Source organism: Paralichthys olivaceus, chromosome 24 (genome assembly GCF_024713975.1).
Source record: "Paralichthys olivaceus isolate ysfri-2021 chromosome 24, ASM2471397v2, whole genome shotgun sequence".
Classification (NCBI taxonomy): domain Eukaryota; kingdom Metazoa; phylum Chordata; class Actinopteri; order Pleuronectiformes; family Paralichthyidae; genus Paralichthys; species Paralichthys olivaceus.
The window spans coordinates 14,151,682-14,170,242 of NC_091116.1; the positions used below are offsets into that span (position 1 = coordinate 14,151,682).

At 46.5% G+C, this 18,561-nt stretch overlaps 1 protein-coding gene across 9 annotated transcripts in view; it reads left to right on the top strand.

Annotated features, from left to right (window-relative positions):
- Positions 1 to 18,561, top strand: part of agap1 (ArfGAP with GTPase domain, ankyrin repeat and PH domain 1) — an 85,221-nt gene that overhangs the window by 25,219 nt on the left and 41,441 nt on the right. For 5 of the 9 annotated variants that reach the window (XM_069521247.1, XM_069521240.1, XM_069521241.1 and 2 more), the window contains 7 exons: positions 9,430 to 9,488; positions 9,573 to 9,660; positions 11,024 to 11,038; positions 11,823 to 11,908; positions 12,503 to 12,644; positions 13,178 to 13,312; positions 17,760 to 17,887. In XM_069521247.1, the coding sequence (XP_069377348.1) occupies positions 9,430 to 9,488; positions 9,573 to 9,660; positions 11,024 to 11,038; positions 11,823 to 11,908; positions 12,503 to 12,644; positions 13,178 to 13,312; positions 17,760 to 17,887 (653 nt within the window). The remainder of the gene's footprint in view (positions 1 to 9,429; positions 9,489 to 9,572; positions 9,661 to 11,023; positions 11,039 to 11,822; positions 11,909 to 12,502; positions 12,645 to 13,177; positions 13,313 to 17,759; positions 17,888 to 18,561) is intronic. The other 4 variants (XM_069521248.1, XM_069521249.1, XM_069521242.1 and 1 more) reach the window with 1 other exon arrangement.

Here is an 18,561-nt window from a genome sequence, read left to right on the forward strand (position 1 = left end):
AACTCTCTGCCTCCCCGCTGCTTTAAGCTCTTACATAAGGATCAAATCCATCGCAGGGCGGATGACAAGGACGCTGACTGATGCAACTCACACACATACACACACACAAACACACACACACACACACACACTAACAGACACACACACCCTGAACCCTTTGATACCCAGAATCCACCAAAGCAGCAGAGTGTCACTGAGTTTAGATTTTAAAATGCACAGATTTCTGATGCAGGGCGGCTTTAACACATGATGTAAGCAGGCTGAAACACACACACACACACACACACACACACACACTGTCATGTAGCTGTCCTCCTCCTCCTCTTCATCATGTTTCCGAGCAGAAACGGATGTTTGAAGAACAAAGGGAGCTGTAATCAGAGAGGAAGCAGAGAGAAGCTCCATGTAAAGATGCTAATAAACCTGAAATTAACCTGAACGACAGTCAACACAAGTGTGTGTGTGTGTGTGTGTGTGTGTGTGTGTGTGTGTGTGTGTGTGTGTGTGTGTGTGTGTGTGTGTCCTCAGCTTGTTAATTAACCCTTCAAACTGCCGCTGCCTCAGTTTTCTTTACTATGATGTTAAACCCTCTCTCCGCCTCATCATCAATCATCCTGGTTGTTTTCTGGATTCATTAAATGTGTGAACTCCAAAATAAGAGGATTAAAACATGAGGAGAGTCGGTTAGATTTCAAAATAATTTAAATCTGCCGTCCATTAGATGTTGGTTTGATACTGAAACAAACTTAAAAACGTGATGATTCTCAGCAAACGTCTTAATAACTTTAATAATAACTTTAATAATAACTTTAATAATAACTTTAATAATAATTTGATCAAGTCTTTTTTTCATCTGAGGCTGAAATCTGATTATTCTTCTAAATGTTTTAGCTTAAAAATTGATTGATTGATTATATGATACGACACACGTGTTACTAAGAGCTTCAGATATGTTCTGCTGCACAACCTCCAGTGTGTGTGTGTGTGTGTGTGTGTGTGTGTGTGTGTGTGTGTGTGTGTGATGAACCAGTTAGTAGCTGGTGCGTTGATGGAGCTTTTATTTGATTTGGGTGAGGATGAAAGCTGCTGGCATGCTGCCGACACACCATCACTATGTGTGTGTGTGTGTGTGTGTGTGTGTGTGTGTGTGTGTGTGTGTGTGTGTGTGTGTGTGTGTGTGTGTGGTGGGGGGATGGTTGTGCGACTGATTAAAAGGCTGATATTTGGGTCAGTGTGTGTACTTGTATCAGTCGTGTGATGTGTGAGTCTGCAGGAATGAGTTATTATAAATCATCCAACACACACGTGTTTATTAGTGACATCCATCTACACGTCACATCAACTCATTTCAGAATCACATCGATCGTCTTTATATCCAGTCACTGATCGTCAGTTTGTTGTGTCTCTGACTTAGAGAGTTTCTGTTCCCGTCTGAAGTTTCATTGGTTCACCTCTTTTAGCTCCGCCCTCGCCGCCCTCCTCCATCTTCCTCATTATTCACTCTCTCACACACAAACGTTCTCTATCTCTCACACCTGCTCCCGTCTGACCACTGAGAGTCGCTTCAGTCCTCCACCTCTCGCTGCCAGCACCTCCGGTATCTCGGAGGCGTCCTCTCGCCGCGCCTCCCCCTCCCAGCTGGCCGCCCGCGGACGCCTCACACAGGCCCCGCTGTCACGGAGGACGTGGGAAAGCGAAGCTGTGCAGTTAGTCAGGATCAGCTGAATGTTTTAAAGCTGACGAACGTTGGTGAAGAGACGATGTGCTGACCTGAGGTCTGTTACAGTCACACCTCAGTAACTTTGTTTAAAGTGGCTCTTCAGACGTGAGCGGCTCAGATGGGAGGAAACATATTTACACGTTTAGTTGTTGCAGTGCAGATGGTTCAGTGTCCTCGCTGTGGACAGAGAAGGACAGAAAGTCGACTGTTTTGTCCTCTGACGCCTCGGTGTGCGAGCAGAGCGACTGCAGGTCACGTGCTGACCTCCGGGAGGCCTCCCTCTCGCTGTGGATGTGTGCATGTGTGTGTTCATTCAGCTCCACAACCCGTGTGATGTGAATACTAAGCAGCCGGTCAGGCCAGACGCACATCGCCCGCCGGGGTCAGAGGTCGACTCCATCTACTCCATCTCGCCCCTGTTAGGCTCGGAACGGAAACGTGACACTGAGACGCTGCAGCACAGAAACAGTCAGCGCTGAGCTGCAGCTCATTTGTTCAGATTTACATCTCATTCCTGAAGAGAGCTGAAGCGACAGGAAGTTCCAGAGAGAGTGTGCGAAGTTGTTGCCCTGGAGGTTGTTGAAGTGCAGTGCATGATGGGAGTTCCGTTAAGGTCTGTGCAGTCAGAACTAAAAGAGGACACGGAAGCAGAGCGGCACACGTCTGTCGAAACCTGAACAGTGACGTTAACGAGGTTCTGCACGAAATCCACCGAAGCTTCTCTGTTTACGATCTGATCGGATCGACCAATCACAACGCAGCGTCTTTGTCTCTGCTCCTGCACGGTTGGTCGACTGCCACCCTCTTCCTGCCTCCACTTCCTGAGGCGGCTTTAATCAGATTCTGTGTGTGTGTGTGTGTGTGTGTAGCGTGAACACACACACATCTGGAGGAAATACCCACAATACCAGAGGATCTGATTTTTTAATAAAACCTCTCAGTCATCAATCAGAGGTATGAGGGAGCCATCCTTATTCTCCCTCCTCTCTTTTCTTCCTCTCCTCTCTTTACACCCTTTAACCTCCTCTTCATATCCTCTTTCTGTTTCTTTCTTTCCTAGCCCCCTTTATTTGAGCTTCTATCTCTCCTTCCTTCCTTTGTTTCCATCCCTTATCCTCCCTAACTCCTCTTAATAACTCCTTCTCATTTATATCCCTCCTTTCCTAAACCCCTTTTCTTCTTCCTTACCTCTCCTTGCTCCCACTCTCGTCTATCTATCCTTTCCTACTTCCTCTCTCTACCCTCCTTGCCTTCTTTCCTTCCCAGAGCGATCCTCTCTCCCTCTCCTCCAGACGATGCTGTTTTCAGTAAATTACAGTTTCCTGTTACTGACCGTGTGTGTGTGTATGTGTGTGTATGTGTGTGTCTCTCTGTGTGTGTGTGTGTTTGTCTCTGTGTGTGTGTGTGTGTATGTGTGTGTGTCTGTGTGTGTGTGAGACCACAGTGTAGTTATTTTAAACACAACACTCACTGTCTTCTGCTTTATTCCATAAACCAACTGTAAACATGAGGAATAACTGACTGTGTGTGTGTGTGTGTGTGTGTGTGTGTGTGTGTGTGTGTGTGTGTTAACCCGTCAGACAGGTTCAACAACAGAAATCCATATAGAGATAATAATAAATAAGAGTGATCACCAGATATTCTTTATTCTTGGTCATTTTAACCACGTTACAGTTTGACTGACTGAGGGCTGGTTAAAATATCGATGAATAAAATCTTCACGTCTTTAAAAGAAACTCCTGAAAACCTGAAGAGATAGTTAAAGTTTCAAATCTGTTTTATTGGTATTTCAGAATAACTTTAGTAAATAAGCACAAGATAAAACTTCAAGTGTGAATCAAGGGTTTTTATGATGAGACTTTAAAACCCTTTGAACAAACTTCTAAGAGACGGACGAGCAGAAGACGTCTGAGGATGAAGAGTTCAACGAGACGGGAGAAAAATGTGGTGAAGGGCAGAGGCTGAGAAAATATGGTGTCATGTGTGACTGATGAGGCAGCGCCGCTCTGATTTGTCACAGTCTCTCACACACACACACACACACACACACACACACATATGTACACGCCACCTTTTGCCTCGAGGGGATGAACCGCCACGCTTTACCCATGATCCCACTGAGTGTGTGTGTGTGTGTGTTCAGACAATAGTGTCACTGCAGCTGCCTGAGTGTGTGTTCTTACCAGTGTGTGTGTGTGTGTGTGTGTGTGTGTGTGTGTGTGTGTGTGTGTGTGTGTGTGTGTTCTTCTCATTTAGCAGACAAGTCTCGATCTGATGGAAAAACAGAAACTGATTTTCTTCTATTTCTGCAACAAAGAACAGTCGTAGGTTTTTTTACCAGATGTCGTCTCTTTGCTCTGTGACCTTTATATTTATATATTATATACATATTTATATATTTATATTTATATCATATATATAATATATATATGTATATATTATATATATGTATATTTATATTTATTGTCCGGTGGATTTGAACTCAACAGGAGACACGTCACCTGCTTGTTGACAGAATGTTGTCGACATGTCTGACGATCGACAGATTTTCAAACGTCCTCCACACTTTGTGTCCCGTCGACTAATTGACAGTCGGAGCGTGTTCTCCAAACCTGCCCTGTGGTTCAGACCTGACGTGACAGTAGCGTGTCCTGGAGTCACATTCCTGAGCTGTCACACATCACACGTGGTGAAGGAGGCGTCTCCGTGCTCGTTATGTTGTCGGAGGAAAAGAATCTGAATGTTTTCTGCTTCATGAATTGTCGTCACAGTGTTTGAAACGTGTGTGTGGAAGTTGTTTGTCAGAACAGACGTGTTCGTCTTGTTAACTTCAGTTGAGTAAGAACCAGTTTCGTGACGGCGGCGGCTCGACGTGTCGCTCTGGGTCTCGTCTCATAGATTCCCAGCATGCCTCAGGACGCACGCCAGTGTTTTGGTGACGGTGTAACGTCCGCTGACATCATGAAGTCAGGAGGACTGGTCGGGCAGCATGCTGGATGAGTGTGTGGTCATGTGACGCACAGACCTCTGGTTTGAATGTAGTGTCGACTCAGCTGACGACCTTTGACCTCCAGCAGCACGATGATTGGCAGATGGATGTGCGTGCTCCGCCCCCTGCAGGCGACACACCTCCCTCAACACAAACCATCAGCTCCTCTCGTCTCTCTGCTGCCGGGCAGAGTTCTGGTGGCAGCCGCTCGATGCCGGGCTGCGATCCAGAGCAGCGATCCAGAGCAGCGAGGGGCCCATCAGGTCCAAACCCCCGCAGGGTGTTGGTGTGCGTTTGCCATAATTACCAGCAGCGAACGGCAGCCGCTGATTGGCTGCTCACCAGCCTCAGTCCTTCAGAGGTCGACTCTAACTGTGGAGTTTTATTTGACACGCAGCTGCTTTCTATTATTCACACACAACTTTATGAGACCAGTGAATTTAAAGAGCTCGTGTAGGTTCCAGCTCACAGACGATTGGCTGCTGTTGTGCTTTTCACACCTCTGACAACTTGTTCAAACACAAACATGAGAATGACGGAAATTCTGCTTCGACAGCGAGAAAGAACAGGAAAGATCGACTTAAGAAAATAAAGTTCAAGCCTGGACTTTAGTGAGTAAATCCATTAACTCACTTATGAAGCAAAAACAACCAAACTTCTGTTTCCTGCTTCGTCAGTTTGAGAATTAACGTCACCGAAGACAAAATCAATGAAATATTTAAATGAACCATCACATCAGAATGTAATGTTTAGGATTGAAATATTAAATCAGGACGTTCTGGGTGTTTCCTGCTGCGTGCAGTCTGATCCTCCATCTGAAGCTCCAATGAGAGTTTCACAAACCTCAGTTGCGTCGTGACTCAGAAAAGAAGAATTTAACCGCGAGAAAAGAGGCGTCGCTGTGTTTGACCATGTGATCACGGGTGTCGTGGAGTTTCCACAGTGTAAATAAAGATTCAGTCAAACAGGCTTTGAACGTGAAGGTTTGTTGATGTTTGGTCGAGTGAAGTCGGCGACGCTTCGAGACGAATCAACACCTCGTTCCTTCTGCTTCCTCTTCTTCTGTTGTGAGCTGATATCAGTTGATTCAGATGCTTTTACTTTGAAAGAGCAGGAGCCGATCACAGTCAGTTCGGCTGCTTTTATTTTGACGTCGCTGAAGCTGTGAACACGCAGGATAAAAACTCCACATGTTTAAAACATGAGTATTTCAACATACTACATGTTTGAAGCAGCAGACGGGACCGTTGACATTTTAAATCCCAGTGAGGAAATGAAACTCCTGACTTTCATTTGCATCCTTTTATCTTCATCTTCTTTCATCCCTCACTTCCTTTTCTCTCCCTTTCCCCACATATCTGTTCCTCCCGCTGTCATTTACCCACAATGCTCTGGGTACAGCAACATGCTGTGTCTCGGTGGCGTTTCAGGTTTTGAACCTGATGGAACCTGAACGCAGCCTCCAGCTCAGACCTCGTTAGATCCTGTTGTGGGTCCTTGTTGTCGTGTTTGTTGCTGTTGTGTGTCGGTGGTTGTGTGTGTGTGTGTGTGTCGTCCAGCTGCCTTCACATAAACACACACTCTTTGTGCGGCCACAGAAAAACACAAACATGTCAGTGAAGTATGTGGACGCTGACAGACGTGAGGACGAGTTCAGGGGCGTTTGATTCGATCGCTGACTGTAATTCTTTGGTGTTTTTTAGTTTTAGTTTGAAACTGAAGGTTTTTAAAGATGTTGAGCTCAGTTCAACATCTTTTAATTTGTCTTTGTGAAAACGTCGGCAGAGGTTGAGGATCCTCTGGTGACGAACACAGAACACGTTCCTCTGAGGAGGAACCAAACACAGAAACAGAAACAAATGAGACGCTTTACTTTGAAGGCCTCCTCCTCCTCCTCCTCCTCTGCGTTGGCACAGAGGGATGAAATGATGGAGGGATGGATGGAGGAGTGTTTTCACTCCCATGACGCTCGCTCTCATTTCCATGTTTTTCCTCCCTGAGCGATGAAGAAGTGGAGGAGCTCCTCTTCTCCATCTTCTCCATCTGTTCCTGTTCTCCTCCCTGCCCTGGTTTCCTCTCTCTCTCTCTCTCTCTCTCTCTCTCTCTCTCCCTCCCTCCCTCCCTCTCTCCCTCCATCGTCCCTCTTCTTTCCTCGTCCACGATGTAAAGTCACGGACAAATCGATTTTTGTCTCCTCTCGGGGTAACCATAGCAACAGGGATGAGTTTTCAAATTAAAACGTAGGTAACACATAAATTGAACGTTGTTCACTTTCCCAAAGATGAAGTCATTGATCGACGATGTTGGCGATTCGTTTTTCTACGAGTAAAGAAGCTCAGGACGTAGATTTGTGGTGGATTATCCCTTTAAACCTGAATTACCAGTCTGGTTAAACCGTCGACCACCGGCTGATGATGCCAGGGGCTCGGACTGCGAACCGGCCTATAGGGAAACCGGGGGGGCCCTGAAAACAGGAAGCAGCTGGATCAACATCCTGCCTGGCAGAGAGGGAGGGGCCGGCCCCCGACAACAGGCCGACGTTTGTAAAACCCTCAACAATGTCCCCCCTGTGTGTGTCCACCGGCCAATAGGGAAGCTCCTCTCTGGATTCTTTCCAGACTGATAGCATCACACACACACACACACACACACACACACACACACACACACACACACGTATTGATGGTAGAAAACGGAAACAAACACGTGGTATATTTTTTTGTATTTTCTGTATCATAGCAACGTCAGAATGATTCATGTGACAACAACAACAAGCTGAGACCTGAAGCTCATTGGTCGATTAACTCACAGTAAAACTTATCGATTCAAACTTATCTATATATATATATATATATATGTGTATATATATATATATATATATATATATGTGTGTCACCAACAGGCAGGACGGACCCAGGCAGAGGGAGGGTCTGTACTTGTGGAAAGTGGAGCAGCCTCTTCTGGCCCCGGGGTCGACCAGCAGGGTTTAGATTCTCTGCTTCTCGTTGTCCTCAGTATATTTTCATTAACTGCAGTTTCTTTTAGAATTGAAACCCAGTGACTTCTAAATAAAGAAGAAGCAGAGCCGTTAAAGATGGCCGCGCTTTCGCCGGAAGTTCATCTAATCTAAAATTTAAATATTAGAGGAATTTAGAAGTTTGTCTTTGAGCTAAGTTTTGGTGAAGAAAGTAATTTTCCTCTTGTTCATCCTGAGATATTTGGATTCTCCCACTTTAACGTCCGTCACGTTAGAAACCTCATCAACACGCCCACTTTACCAGGAGGCTGCGGAGACACTGACTCAGACATTTGTTCTCACATACAGAACCTGCACGTGAGGAACACGTCAGGAACATGTGAGGAACACGTCTGTGGTTCACTCCAGGATGATGGGACATGAGAAAGCAGATAAAAATAAGAAGATGATTTCTGATGCAGACGTCACGTTGCTTCAGGGCTTTTAGCACTTTCCCCCCTCTCTCTCTCTGTCTCTCTCTCTCTCTCTCTCTCTCTCTCTTTCTCTCTCTCTCTCTGTGTCTCTGTCTCTCTGGTGGACGGACATTGCTCCAGCGTTCGCTCTGACACAGATTGCTGCTGATGAATTAGTAAGAAGGGGCTGAGGGCTCTGAGTGGATGTGGCCCACTGGCCTACTTCAGGCAGGGAGCAGCAGGGTCAGCGCTGTGATGGACGTCAGCGTGAGCCGCAGCTTTTGACTGGTCCTGGACGAGACGGTGGTCGTCTCACAGGCTGCGGGACGTTTGATTGGTCGATGAGTCGGTGGTTCCATGTTTTAGTGTAGCAGCAGGTTTCACTGAAGATTCACACAAGATGATGTTTCCTGTCATGAGACTCTGAAGAACGTGTGTGTGTGTGTGTGTGTGAGTGAGTGAGAGAGAGAGAGAGTATGTGTGTGTGTGAGAGAGAGTGTGTGTGTGTGTGTGTGTGTGTCTCTAGACAGAAGGATGACACCTCCCTGATAACACAGAAACACTATCACTCTTCAATAACACACACTCTGATAGTCTGAACAAAAGCAGTGAGTAACTGTGTGTGTGTGTGTGTGTGTGTGTGTGTGTGTGTGTGTGTGTGTGTGTGTGTGGGAGGAAGGTCACCCCCCCCTCATTTCCCATGACCTCTCTGCTCTGGATCTTGAAACATTCAAACCAGTTCATGTTGTTTTTTTAAATGTGGAACATGAGTTTATAAAACTTCTCACTGAGAGAGAGAGAGAGAGAGAGAGAGAGAGAACCACAGACCTGACATCATCATCGAAACTCTTCAATCTGTCAATCAACTGACGGAGGAGACGTGTTGTCATGACAACTTCAGATCTGCAGTTGTATCTTCAATCATAAAACCTTCAGATTATTCTTTTTATACCATCAACCATCTTCTCCTGCTCGTCCTCCTCATGTTTGTCCATGTCCTCCTCTTCCTCCTGGACTGTCACCACCTTTTCTTCCTCCTCCTCCTCCTCCTCCTCCTCCTCCTCTCCTCCTCCTCCTCTCCTCCTCCTCCTCCTCCTCCTCTTCTCCTCCTCCTCCTCACAGTCTGTAGTTGTAGGTGCAGCAGGTCGAGTTAATGATGTGTTTGAACCTTGAACTCACAGAAACATTTAAAGTGTAAACTCTCTGATTGTTAACGTGATAAAAGTGTTGCACCTGAAGGCACCACGGGCTCAGCTGACACGTGTCTGTCTCTGTCTCTGTCTCTGTCCAGATGCCTTCGTGAACAGTCAGGAGTGGACGCTGAGTCGAGCCGTACCTGAACTGAAAGTGGTGAGTTCAACACTTTTATGTCGGTGCTGTCCACAAACATCTGGCCACCTCATGTCTTCTAAATCCCTCCTGTCTCCCCTGCAGGGCATTGTGGGTAACCTGGCCAGTGGTAAGTCTGCGCTGGTGCACAGGTACCTGACGGGGACGTACGTCCAGGAGGAGTCGCCTGAAGGTTAGAACATTCTCTCTCTCTCTGTCTCTGTCTCTGTCTCTCTCTGTCTCCGTCTCTCTGTCTCTTTCTCTCTCTGTCTCTCTCTCTCTGTCTCTGTCTCTCTCCTTCTCTCTGTCTCTCTCTCTGTCTCTCTCTCTCACTCTCTGTTTCTGTCTCTCTCTCTGTCTCTCTCTCTGTCTCTCTCTCTCGTTGTCTCTCTGTCTCTCTCCTTCTCTCTGTCTCTCTCTCTGTCTCTCTCTCTCACTCTCTGTTTCTGTCTCTGTCTCTCTCTCTGTCTCTCTCTCTGTCTCTCATTGTCTCTCTCTCTGGATCTGTTCATTCAAACACGTCCACGTTCTTGTGACAAACTCGTCCAGATTTTTTGTCCCTCTTCGTTTTAAGACGACACATGAAATAAAGAATAAGATTAAATCATTTCATGAACTACAGAAGACGTTCACAGAGCCCGACAAACAGAAACTTCGTTTAAAGAGGAGGTGGAGTTCAGATGAAAGGAGGATGATCAGCTGATCCACTTTGATGTTAAATCTTCTCCAGCGGTGACGTCACTCTTGGTACAGCGCCCCCTGTGGGTTCGTGCTCTGCCAACAGCAACTGGACGAGTCGGAGCTGAACACCGGCTCAGAACGTCTCTGATGTGACGACTTGGCTCCGCCGCTCGTGGAGGAAGTGGTGATTCCAGATGAATAAAAAAAAACCTCTTTGAATCGTTGCATAACCACGAGAAGTGAAAGGAGCGGAAGAAAAGAGGAGAAGAAAGCAGGAGGGAAGCTGATGTGTTGTTTGGAAATTCCTCTCATCTAAAAATACGTTTCAGCCCCGTTTCCCATGGCGACTGATTGGGAGCCGAGTCGGTGGCTTTTCGAGCGGCAGCGCGACCACGAAGCCACAAACCAGAACTATTCTGATCCTGAGGACGGAGCCTGAGCTGCAGACGCCCGCGCTCACACCAGCCGCCGCCAACCAGTCACAAAGTCCCTGCACACGTTCACTCAGACATGAGCCGAGGAGACACACACGTGTGCGGCGTCTTCCAGGGTCACGGATGAAGTGATGGACGGATCGTAAATCAAACTGAACTTGTGAAACATTAGTTTCTGTCTTTCCTTCAGGCTTTGGAGGACGAATGTTTGAGTGAACGTGTCCGTCCTGGTTTGTGTGTCTCTGTCTTTTCTCTGCTCAGGTGACTCTCCTCCTCCTGCTCCTGCTCCTCCTCCTGCTCCTCCTCCTCCTCCTCCTCCTCTTCTCTGGATCTTGATGAACTCTTGCTCTGGTTGTTGGTTTCACTGTATTAACTTTGGCTGCATCTTGTTTTGTTGCTTTTTGTTTCCTCTCTTCTTTCTGGGCTGCTCTTTAAAACTAGCTGACGTGGACGCAGGTAACTATCCTCCCTCTCCCTCTCTCTCTCTCTCCCTCTTCCTCTCTCCGTTCATCTGTTCGTCCACCCCTCCCCCTCCGCCTGTAAATCTTCGGATTGTCCCAGCAGCTCTGTGACGACAGGTCGGGTTCAGTGTTCCGTCTCCTGACAGAAAAACGTTTCTTTCTTAGTTCAGTAGAAACGAGTCGATCTTTTCTTTCGTAGATTTTCTGAACATTCGTATCAAATTAAAAGTTTTCCAGGTGATTCCCAGTATTTGAGATTTTACAGATGTTGAGAATTAAAGTCACTGAACTTCTGAGGATCTACGACCAGAAGAATAAATTATAACAAATTATATAAATATGATATATATATATATTTATATATATAAATATTCCAAGATGTTTTAATTATCTTACTTCCAAAGTTACTGTTCGAACCATCCCTCGTCTTCCTCTTCGATGAAGATGAGTCTGAACCCGATCAACTGCTGAACATTTAGCTCCGCCCTTCATGTGTCGTAGTTTTATTTTGAAATAGTCTTTCACTTCCTGTCACATCCTGCTGTCAACAACTCATCATCGTCTGCGTAGAGAAGAACATTCACGTCTGTCGTCATGGTGATTCTCTGTAGCTCCACACGTGTCATCGATGAATCGTTTGATTTCTGTCAACATGTCGATTTATTGACTCTTCATCTTCATCTTCATCAAATCATTAAACCACTGAACTCCACTCTTCTCCTGCGTCTCCTCTGACGCCTCCTCTGTTGCTCCTCTGACGTCTCGTGGTTTTTCCGCAGGAGGTCGTTTTAAGAAGGAGATCGTGGTGGACGGTCAGAGTCACCTCCTGCTGATCAGAGATGAAGGGGGCCCCCCGGAGCCTCAGGTGAGAACTGCATCTTCAACACCCTGACACCAACTTTTATATTTTGCTTCGTTGGTAAAAATAAAACAACTGAATTTCTTCAGATGTTTCTAAATTAATAATCGTCACCGACCAACAGAAAGAGATTTGTGTTGGGTCACGTTTGCTGCTCTGACAGTTTGAGTTTCCCCTCAGACTCGGTCTTTGTGTATTTCACTGTAACCTAAAATAAAAAACGTCTTCACAGCTCGACGGCTCAGATTCATCAGAATTCATTTGAAATATCCAACTTTCATTTAACACATTTGTGCAGGAAATAACTTGACGCTGTCATTTTTATAAAAACCTGCAGTGAAATTCAGATTTGTATTTTTTCGGTGTAAAAACCTGAGAGTTCTTCGTTCGTGACAGAATCTGGGTCGAGCTTTTTCTTGAAATTGACCAAATGGATTTTGTGACGTGAGTCTAGACAGAAAACAAGTGAATAATTCACGTGTTCTTCACCTCTCTGCTTCTCTGCCTCCCTCGTCTCCCTCCATCTCTCTATCGAGTCGGCCTCCGTGTTTTTTCCGCCGAGTTGGTTGTTCATAAAGTTTTTAAATATTTTGTGCACAGTTTGCGTTGTGGGTGGACGCCGTGATCTTCGTCTTCAGTCTGGAGGACGAGATCAGCTTCCAGACGGTTTATCACTACTTCAGCCGCCTCGCCAGCTACAGGAACACCAGTGACCTGCCGCTGGTGCTGGTCGGCACGCAAGGTCCCACACACACACACACACACACACACACACACACACACACACACACACACTCTTATAAACACACACATAGGAAACAGTTTTCTCCACAGCTCTGCCGCCATCTAGTGGTGTTAAGTCATAATCACAGTCTGAACTGAACAAGAGTTGATCTTTTTCTGCAGTCACTGATAAATAACTTCATTAATAACTTCATTAACATGAATCCATCTATTTTCCTGAAGAGCACAGAGGGTCTTTAAATGCACAATCACCAGAATCAGCAGATAAAACTGATTGAACCAGGAAACACTTCATTCAGAAGAGAGAAATCCTGCATCAGCTCTCATCGACCAGCAGAGGGCGCCATAGTATCACGCTCATCTGCGACAGCAGGAAACAGCAGAATTTAAATACACGTTTATCACTTTATTCAAAAAACATGTGGATTCAATAACAATGTCATTTCATATAAATGTTTTCGATGCTCGAGGAATCACAAGTGTAAAAAGAATTCATTCAGACTTTCCTCTTCCTCTTCGTCTTCCTCTCAGACGCCATCAGCTCAGCGAACCCCCGAGTGATCGACGACGGCCGCGCCCGAAAACTCTCCAACGACCTGAAACGCTGCACGTACTACGAGACCTGCGCCACCTACGGCCTGAACGTGGAGCGAGTCTTCCAGGACGGTAAGAGTCTGTAACGTGACCCTGTGGTCAGGAAGCGTCCCCTGGGAAGGTGACATCCCCCCTCCCCCTCCCCCCCTCCCCCCTCAGCCATCGCCCACTCGCCCACTTTTAATCACACGTCAATTACCAACTAAATGGACCCGCTCCGCTATTTAGCTCAAACCGGACAGCAATTAAGTTTTATCATAGCGAGGGAGGGAGGGACGGAGAGATGGAGGGAGGGAGGGAGGGAGAGAGAGAGAGGGAGGAGAGCTACAAAAAGAGACGATTCCCAGACGGATTAATAAACGAGTGAGACATTACAGGAGGAGGAAGGAGATGAGGTGAGGACACGAGGAAAGAGATGAGGTGAGGAGGAGGAGGAGGAGGAGGAAGGAGATGAGGTGAGGACACGAGGAAAGAGATGAGGTGAGGAAGGAGGAGGAAGGAGATGAGGAGGAGGAAGGAGATGAGGTGAGGACACGAGGAAAGAGATGAGGTGAGGAGGAAGGAGATGAGGTGAGGACACGAGGAAAGAGATGAGGTGAGGAGGAAGGAGATGAGGTGAGGACACGAGGAAAGAGATGAGGTGAGGAGGAAGGAGATGATGAGGAGGAAGGAGATGAGGTGAGGACACGAGGAAGGAGATGAGGTGGGGACACAAGGAAGGAGATGAGGAGGAGGAAGGAGAAGAGGAGGAGGAAGGAGGTGACGTGAGGACACGAGGAAAGAGATGAGGTGAGGAGGAAGGAGATGAGGAGGAGGAAGGAGGTGAGGAGGAGGAAGGAGGTGAGGAGGAGGAAGGAGGTGAGGAGGAGGGAGAACGTGTCTGACCTTGACCTTCAGCAGTGTTTGACCTCCTGCAGCTGTCAGCCGGGTGGAGTTAGTTTAAACCATCATTTATCTTATATTTTATTTTATGTGTTCGTCATTAACATGGAGGTGAAAACGTTATAAAAATCTTTCATTCCTTCGTCGTTCGAACGTTTTCGTCTGTAGTTTCACCTGGAACCAGTTTCAAGGTGATGAAGATAAAACGATGATGATGATGATGTTTCCTGGACTGATCATCACACAGAAGTGAATCAGCAGAGCTGCAGCGAGCGCAGCGGCCTCCGTCTGCACCGGAGCGTCCCGCTCACACTCAGTGTTTTTAGCTTATACAACTGTTGCCATGGTTTCATGGTCGGCACTATTTTCTGTGGCGTATGAATCCATGAGGTGTTTGTCCTGAAGGGGGCAGCGCAGGAGCAGAGAGCAGCTGTGAACGGACGTGATGTGTAAATATCAGTGAGGAAGACGTTTGTGTCTTGATGAAGGTTTGTTTGTGTTCGTGTGTGAAACTTTACTGTTAGATATTAATATTCATATTTTATATTCCGTCAACTACTTGATCCATGAAGTCAAATAATTATTGATTTACAGAATCAAGAATCTGAGAATCACAACTTCCTGTTATTTCTCCTGTAAACACTTTTTATTCAAATCTATTCTGTGTGTGAGTGAGAGTGTGTGTGTGTGTGTGTGTGTGTGTGTGTGTGTGTGCGTGTGCGTGTGTGTGGTGTGTGTGAGTGAGTGTGTGTGTGTGAGTGTGAGTGTGTGTGAGTGTGTGTGTGTGTGACATGTAATTAGCTGTAATGGGAAGTGAAGCCTCGTCCAGTCGGGGGAGTGACCTCTGTGTGAGGGATAGTGGGGGGAGAGGGGGGGTGACAGTGCTGCGCTCCCTCGTCCATCAGAGCTAATATAATTAGCCTAATTACACCCCCCCCCCACACACACAGACACACACACACACACTGTCTCTCTCTGTGTGTGAGACGACCTCTCACATCGCTCAGACAGAAACATTCTCGTTCTGAAATCATGTTTGAAACTAAAAAACAGAAACAAAAGAAAACAACAAGTTTCATTTTCCCATTTGAACCAGAACCTGAGATTTAAACTGCCCGTGCTCTGAGTGGACACTAGGTGGCAGCGTGAGACCGTTAATACGTTGTTTCATTAGAACAAGCTGCGGAGATTCAGGATCATAAGAACACAGTGTTTTATATTCAGGATCTTATTCTGATGCATCAGCTGCGTTAAGACGAGATCAGATCAGAAAACACAAATGTATAAAAATATCTGATTTATTTACTGAAAGTAAAATACGCTGAGATTCGTGGGTTTGTTTTTATCTGCGTGAGAAAAACTAATCGTTCACATTTGTTTTGTTGAGACGTTCATGAACGATCGTCTGCTTCCTGTAGAGATTTACTAAATGATTTATTTCTCATGAAACAAAGTCAAAGAAAGAGAAAAGATCAAATCTCTGTCACGTTCACTAGTTTTTCATAATTCTGCTGAAACATAAACATCTAATGTTTCAGTGACATGAGTGAATCGTGTTCGGACAGTTTTCAGCTTCAGCTCCGTCGTCTCGTCGTCCTGAACGACACGAAGCAGCTCGTTCCAAAACCTCCGACGTGTTTATTTTGAAAAGGATAAAGAAACCGTCTGATGAACTGAATCTTCAGATGGACTCTAAACGCTGCAGCCTCCCCCTCCTCCCCCCTCCTCCCCCTTTATGTCTCACCCCGGTGCGGCCCCGTCATAAATCTGATCAGCGGGGACACGTTTCCATTAGAAGACATGGCAGCTTCTCAGAGCAGAACTGAGATTGATGGACAAAGTTAAATTGCATTAACCGAGCAGTTTAAATATTTAGCGCGGCCTTATCATAACTGTTCTTAACACTTAAAGTAAAATACAACCTGCCAGGTGCAGGACTCCGACACGTATGTGAGCGGCTCGCGGACACAGTTTGTACCCGCTCGGCCTCCGTCCCTCCGAGGCTCCGAGACGCGTTCGAGTGCGGCCAAGATAGAGTTAAGACTTTAGTGACTCCATTATCTCTGTTCCAATAAACACAGGCCTATTTCACTCGCTCGCAGATGAAACCATTGTTTTAATTGGGCTCGTTAAAGCCCCCGGCTTCGTTAATGAGGAGCCAGTCGTAAACATTTACCTCCAGGTGACACGCCGCCGAGCCAAGGGCAGCGAGAGAGAGAAGTTTCAAACAGAGGGGAACGCTCAGCGGGGCCGCGAGGAACAAAAACACATGAAAGAGAAGAATCACATCCTCACGTTTAACGTCCTCCTGCTCCGACGCTCTCCAGGAGTGGACGTCCTCACAGCGAGGAGTCGTTCAGCGTCAGTTCGGTCCTGGAACAAACACGAACACCTGAGAGTCTCAGTCACACGCTCACGAGTTCAAACTTCAACAAACCTTCAACTGTCGTTAGAAAGTTTCATGTTGACTTCATCAGGAACAACGAGGTTCCATCCTCACGTTTTGATCTCCAGCTCCTTTTAAACGATCCAGCGTCTTCATCACCTTCTGGAGCAGCAGCAGGAAACTTCCTCCAAAATAAAATCTCTCTGCCAGACGAGGTGGTGGGGACCAAACTCGGAGCTGAAGGTGGAGGAAACGCTTGAGTTCGTTAAGAGACAGTGACGCTGCGTCTTTGTCCTCGGCTGCTGGACGAGGACAAAGACGTTTGTTACAACTTATCAGCGTCCAGAAAATAAAGATGGAGGACGGAGTCACTTCCTGAAACGTGAAACAGTTGAACTTCATCAGTCTGATAATGCTGAGCTCGGCCACCCAACCCCCTCCTCATTCTGCTATTCATCTGTCCTGTGAGACACACACACACACACACACAGACACACACACACACACACACACTCACACACACAGACACACACACACACAGACACACACAGACTCACACACACACTCACACACTCACACTCACACACACATCGATCAGCGGCAGTGATTATTCTCCCATCATTAGAGGGGGGGGGGGGGGAGTCGGTCGGATCAGGAGCTAAAAGGTCCAAGTCAATCAATGACGGGTAAACCCCCCCCCCACCTTTATGAGCAGCCAATCAGAGGACAGGATGTCCACGTGGTCTCTGACTGTATCGATCAACTCTGTGGGTGAATTCGATGTTTTTTAAAAATATGAAGCGTCGGAGGAAACGAAGAAGAAAAACAACGACGGAGAGTCAGAGTGTCGAGAACAGGAAGTGGAGCTCTTTGATCCTTTGTTTCTGTGACGAAAAATGATGATTTTACACTTTTAGACACATAAAGAATAAAAACCTCTTCACTGCAGAATCACTGCTCAATAAAACCCGGAGCTGCACGTCCACAGGTTTTATGTCTCTGAGACGCTGAGCGAGGTCGTGTAATGTGTCTCTGCAGCCTGTAGGTGGTGCTCTTCATACTTACTCCATCAACGTGTGCTTATGAACGAAGACCGTTCAGGAGATTTATAATTTATACAAAGATAGAAGTAAAAAACCTCACATTCATCCAAACATATATAAAATATAAATACATAGGACCAATTCAAAGTGATGACACGTCTACATGTAAACAAACATACATGTAACTCACATGTTCTGTGTGTTACAGTCGCTCAGAAGATCGCAGCCACCAGGAAGAAGCAGCAGTTGTCCATCGGGCCGTGCAAGTCGCTGCCCAACTCCCCGAGTCACTCGTCCGTCTGCTCCACGCAGGTGTCGGCCGTCCACATCAGTCAGGTCAGAGGTCACGCCACACACACACACACACACACACACACACACACACACACACACACAGGTAAGTGTAATGTTTTTGTGACGTCAGTAAATGTAGTTTTATTTTGAACTGATTTATTTAAGTCGTCTCGTTTTAATGAAACTAAACTTTTCAACCCTTTGACCACTGAGCTTCGACTTGAAGGGATTTTTATTTTGACAGTCTAGTGTTTCCTGTGTCAGAATAAACTATTATTTTATTTACATTCTATATTTTTATGAACATGTCGGTGTAATGTTCGTGTAATTCAGCTCCACACACTTTGTTCACGTGTACAAATACACAGACTCTGTGTGAAGTACACACGCGCTCTCTCTCCCTGTGCGACTTCAGGCCGTTAAGTTCTTCGATCCTCATCCTTCACTCCTCCATCGATTTCTCATTAAAAAGCCATCGCTCAGCGTGTCGGAGCAGCGCCGCCACGTCCCCCGAGAGCCGTGTTTATCTTCCCGCCGCCTCCGCAGAACAGCCCTCGCTGCATCTTTAGCCCTCGCTGATTACTGTCAAGTGTCGGCCGCCTCGCCCGGCGCTCAGGAAACGCCTTTTACACTGATGAGACGTGAGAGACGACTCGTTAGAAGCACGAGGAAACTTCTCCGCTCCGCAGCCAAACACACTCACACACAATACAAAC